Raw genomic sequence first — 5,671 nt, 5'->3', positions numbered from 1 at the left:
CCATGGCAGAGGTCTGAAAATCTATACAGCTCACTTGAGTCGCACATATATTGATACAGTGGCTGTTGTTGTCTGTTATTCGTTAGTACTTGTGTTTGTTAGTGTTGTTGCTTGCTTGTTTTGTGTTGTTTTGTTGTTTTGTTTCGGTATCTTGTATCTGGCGTTCCCTTCTGGTATTTCACAGGCACTCATTTGCCTTTGGAATGTGGAGGATACACTGTTGGCCAAAGGTCAACGTGCCAGTATCAGCTGGCAGAGGTTCAGAAACTCTAACAGAGTTATGGGATTACGGGTGGTGGAGGTGTGGTCTCTTCACGGACTAGCCTCCAGACATGAGAAGCAGCATCACACAGATACACACTTTTACTACGGATCTCTTCCGTGTGCGCGTCGTGCGCGAGTCTCCGCTGCCCCTCATGCCTCGCCGACATATCTGTCAGCAAGTCTCCCTGCGACGTCAGATTCCCTTAATATTAATGGGAGAGGTCTGAAGAAAGGGACTTGTCAGGTCTTTCTCCAAGTCGTGCATGACATCGAGCCGAGCGATCTCTCACACAGCAGATATCTCTGCTGCCGTCAGACTTCCATTAGGATTCAAGGAGAGGTCTGAAAGAAAGAATTATCAGGTCTTTCTCTATTTTGTTCTCAGTCTATTCTTCTTACAGGTGATGAATACATCTTGAGGAGGGATGAATTCAACGTCAGACGCATGCATGCCGATGCAGATCGTCTGGTAAAACCTATCTAGAGTGGCCAGGTTCTATTATGATGACGGTTTGTATGATGTTGTTGTTTACTACTGTTGTGTGCTGCTGCTGCGGCTGCTTGTTACTTGCCTGCTATCTGTGTTGGTTTATTTCATTGTTTCTCTCCGTGTGTGGAAAATTCTAATGGTGTCCGTGCGCATGTCGGCAAGCTTACACCACGTCAACATATCTGTCCGCATGTATTCCTGCGACCGCTCAGACTTTCCCTTCAAAGTTAAGGGGGAGAGGTCTGAAAAAAGACTTATCAGATCTTTCTCTATTTCTCTCTCTTTTGTTCTCTCTCTTGCTGATGAAAACATCTAGGAGGGATGAATTCAACGTCAGACGATGCATTACGATGCAGAGGTCTGAGAACCGATCCCAGATGGTCAGGTTCTATTACTGATGACGTTGATGGTGACGTTGTTGTTGCTGCTGTTACTACTACTGTTACTACTACTGCTGCTACTACTGTTGCTGCTGCTGCTGCTTCTGCTGTTGCTGCGACTGCTGTTGTTGTTGTTGGTGTTGTTGTCTTTCTGAAGTTCAATGTCAGAAGAGTTTCCATGACGTCACAGTAACGTACACATATGCGGTTTCTCTCTTGTGTAGTCTTCATCGCACATCCGACAAGCCAGCAGATGTCAGACGTGCCAGCGATGGCAGAGGTCTGAACTCTACACACAGAGTTATTGCACGATTACACAGCTGCTGCTGCTGTTGTTGTTGTTGTTGTTGTTGTTGCTGCTGTTGTTGTTTTTGCTGCTGCTGCTGCTGCTGCTGTTGCTGTTGTTGTTGTTGTTGTTGTTGTTGTTGTTGTTGTTGTTGTTGTTGTTGTTGTTGTTGTTCTTGTTTCTGCAGCTGTTACTGTTGTATTTGATGACTCAGACAGGAGGTTCCCATGCCATTGCGATGTCTATAGGGTGTTCCTCATCTCTAAGTCTTCATGCGACACCTAACAAGCCAGCAGAGATGTCAGACATGCCAACCATGGCAGAGGTCTAAACTCTATACAGATTTATTCCAGTTGTTTCTCTCCTGTGTGAGTTCTGTGTGTCCGTCCGTGCGGGCGTGTCGCTGCAAGTTACACCACGTCAACGTATCTGTAAGCAAGTCTACCCTGTGACCGTCAGACTTCCCTTAAAATTCAGGGAGAGGTCTGAAAGAAAGACTTATCAGATCTTTCCCTCTGTTTGTTACACATTTATAAGGTTTCCCTCCCATGTTCATCTTCATCCCACGTTTAACAAGCCAGCAGATGTCAGACGTGCCAACCGTGGCAGAGGTCTGAACTATATGCAGAGTCATTGTGTCACCACGTATATCATATATATCGCACTTATACAACTCTCTCCTGTGTAAGTTCTGGAAAACGTGTGTATCTCCAATCATCATCACCACCATAATCATCATCGTCGTCATCATCATCATCATCATCATCATCATCATCATCATCATCACCACCACCATAATCATCATCGTCGTCATCATCATCATTATCATCATCATCATCATTATCATCATCATCATCATCATCACTGCCATCCTCGTTAGTCATTACAGCTGCGCTGCGATAGTCACCACACTTTAGTTAACAATGCTCAGACAGTTCGGACAAACACGTGACAATCGCGCGTCTTCGTCTCGCCCGCGCTGCGCCACTAGCGCCCCCTGGTGGCTGCGGACGCCCCGCGGACCGGCCGAACGACACGCGCGTCAGACATGCCAGCGTTAGCAGNGGAAGGAGGTGAGTATATATCACTATAGGAAGGAGAGAGTATATATCATGGGGGGGGGAGTCACGCAGATAACATTGGGGGGAGGAGAGTAGATATTATAGGGGGAGGCGGGTAGACAACATTGGGAGAGGAGAGTCTTTATATCACTAGGAGAAGGAGAGTACGTAACATTGGGGGAGGAACGTATATATTATAGGGGGAGGAGAGTAGATACCATTGGAGGGAGATAGGAGAGTAAATATGGAAGGAGGGTAAATATGAGAGTAGAGTATTAAACAGAGACCACATGGCAGGCATGGCATAAGCACGCTACTGTTCGAGAGAAGCAGAAGGGGCAGAAAACTTGCCCCATAACATGGTACACGCAGTGAGTATACACGTTGGCATTAACCTGAGCGTACGGATATACGTAGATATTAGCCGAGCCTACGGATATACATTGGTGTTAACCAAGCATATATGGATATACGTTCATACAAGCCAAGCATATGGATTAACATTGGTGTTAGCCAAGCATATATGGATATACCTTCATACAAACCAAGTATATGGATTAACATTCGTGTTAGCCACGTATATGGATATACCTTCATACTACCCACGTCAACATAATGTGGTGCTAGCCGAGCAAATGGATATATCTGTGGGTAGTAACCCGAGCATGTCAACATACCTTGGTGCTAGCCGAGGCAAACGCGACCTCGCCGCGTCTATGCGGCAATCTGCAGAACTAAGAGATTTTCGAGGGAAGAACTTCGACCTTGAGCATCAACCTCGACCTTCAACCTCCTCCGTCATCGTCGTCGGCAGCGAGGCGTACGTTTGTTTTGAAACAGCGGAACGTTCACGCGTCAAAGCGTGCCTTTCCTCATCACCCACCCACCCAATCGCGCGCGCCCCCCCCGCCCCCCGTTCGCGCTCATTTCCTCCCCACCCCCCGGTCGTGCGCCCACCCTCCCCGAAACAATTGGCTACGTTTCCGCACGAGGTCTCGCTCAAGACGCGCGCGCGCGGGGTCGCAGGTCGATCATCAGAACTCGTCGTGTCGAGACAGAGCCTCGCCGAAGTCCGTCGCCTGGCTGCCAGCGAACAGGTCGTGTTTCTCGATGATCTCCTCCTTGCTCAGCTGGCCATCCTGCAAACACAGACACGCACACGAGTTTGAAAGCTGAGATAAAAAATCGAGAATCGAGGCATCAAGATAAAAAGATATCGATAATAAAGCAAATTGAGCATCAGACATAAGGGAGGATAGGAATAGTGATGGGAATCGGCTGGAATGTTCATACATCGATTATTGTGTTTCGCGCTCTACCGATCGATAATCGATTATATATCCGGATAATCGGTTAATAATAGCATAGATTGAATTTAATCTGTACTTTGTATATGACTAGATTATACATAGGCATCAATATTAATCATGTTTTATATCCTGTATAACCTCTGTGAAAGGTTGCTGTATGTAATGTCAATGTCTGTTCCTATACAGTACGCGGTAATTTATTCAATTTTAAAATAAATGGTTTAAAATGCTTCTTATTAAAACATTAAAAGTTTTAACAAACATGATCAAGACTTGTTCTTTATTATAGTAAGTAAGTTGGTTTGTGTTCTAAATAGCTGTAAGTGCGGTAGCCATTTAATGTCCTGCCAAGGAATATCCTCTCCAACACAAGTAAAAACAATACGGAGAGTAGAATTCTCATCTAATGGATAACATCTGTGGACATCGTGTCAAACCAAAACCAAAGACCACTTGTCCAATTGTCCATGTCTATAAGTAACACTAGTACCGGGCCTGCAAGTCAGACAGGACCTATTGTTAAACAGTGATTCATGTGTCCTTCGATCTACACACTGAGTGCAACTTCTACTTTCGCTATCGATACATGTCCATCGTGGCGATTAGTAATTTTTTTATTATTTTTCATTTTTTTGGTATATTTGAATAATCCGATTATCTTTTGTTTTCATCAATTTGTTATCGAATTTGAAGACTATAATCGATCGATTTTCGATTATAATCGATCATCGGGACATCACAGATAGAACAATCGAAAAGATAATAGAGATCAAGGCAATGAGGCATCAAGATATAGAGATGTCGAGGAATTGAGGCATCGAGACATGGATAGATTGAGGCATCAAGATATAGAGATATAGAGATGTCAAGGAATTGAGGCATCAAGATATAGAGATATAGAGATGTCAAGGAATTGAGGCATCAAGATAAAAAGATATCGACATATCGAGGCATTGAGGCATCAAGACATGGAGGGATAGAGGCATCGAGATATAGAGATATAGAAATATCAAGGCAATGAGGCATCAAGATATAGAGATATAGAGATGTCAAGGAATTGACGCATCGAGACATAAAGGAATTGAGGCTTTGCGATTTCGATATGGCAGTAATACATTGAAACCACCACTTCTATGGATCAGATACCAGTTTATAAAAGAACACACAGCTAATTATTGGTACAGTGGAACCTCGATTTTACGCGCCCCGATTTAACGCGAATTCGGATATAACGCGATCAGTCATTGGACCCCCCTTTTTTGCTCTTATATAGCCACGTATATATAACCCCGATTTAGTGCGACCCCGCTTTTTTCGCGATGACATTTCATGGACCCCAACCATCGCGTTATAATGGGGCTAGGGCTAGGGTTAGGGTTAGGGTTAGGGTTAGGGTTAGGGTTAGGGTTAGGGTTAGGGTTAGGGTTAGGGTAATTATTCTCACTAATAATTATCTTAACAGTTAATTAACGGTTCCTCACCTTATCCGCGTCCGCCTCGAAGATGAGGTGTCGCGCCTCGGCCTGCGAGTGGTCAAAGTCCGGCGGCAGGATCCAGGCTTTCACCTCTTCCACGCCCATCTTACCGTCCCCGTCCGTGTCACGAAACTTGCCAAACTGCTCTCGCTCCTGCGCTACCCAGTCCGGCTCGGGCTGACCCTCCACGCTCACGTACATGTCACCTGTGAATTAGTGATGTCACGATCATCGATTATACTCGATCATCGGTTGAACAGTGGCTCGAACCAAGCGCTTAGTGATGTCACGATCATCGATTATACTCGATCATCGGTTGAACAGTGGCTCGAACCAAGCGCTTGGTTATCAAAATCCATAATCGATTTCATCGGAAAAACAAAAAATTGAAAAACAAAATATTTG

At 44.9% G+C, this 5,671-nt stretch overlaps 1 protein-coding gene across 1 annotated transcript in view; it reads right to left on the bottom strand.

The window, feature by feature from the left end:
- Positions 1-3,452: 3,452 nt before the first annotated feature.
- Positions 3,453-5,671, bottom strand: part of LOC106816658 (calumenin-B-like) — a gene marked incomplete in the record, with an annotated part of 10,983 nt that continues 8,764 nt past the window's right edge. Inside the window, 2 exon segments of the mRNA XM_014821282.1 lie at positions 3,453-3,620; positions 5,273-5,472. Of these exon segments, the coding sequence (XP_014676768.1) occupies positions 3,516-3,620; positions 5,273-5,472 (305 nt within the window).

The sequence above is a fragment of the Priapulus caudatus genome, unplaced genomic scaffold, assembly GCF_000485595.1.
Source record: "Priapulus caudatus unplaced genomic scaffold, Priapulus_caudatus-5.0.1 Scaffold1445, whole genome shotgun sequence".
NCBI classification, from domain to species: domain Eukaryota; kingdom Metazoa; phylum Priapulida; class Priapulimorpha; order Priapulimorphida; family Priapulidae; genus Priapulus; species Priapulus caudatus.
The sequence above is the reverse complement of the archived record's forward strand: the minus strand, read 5'-3'. Positions and strand labels throughout refer to the sequence as shown.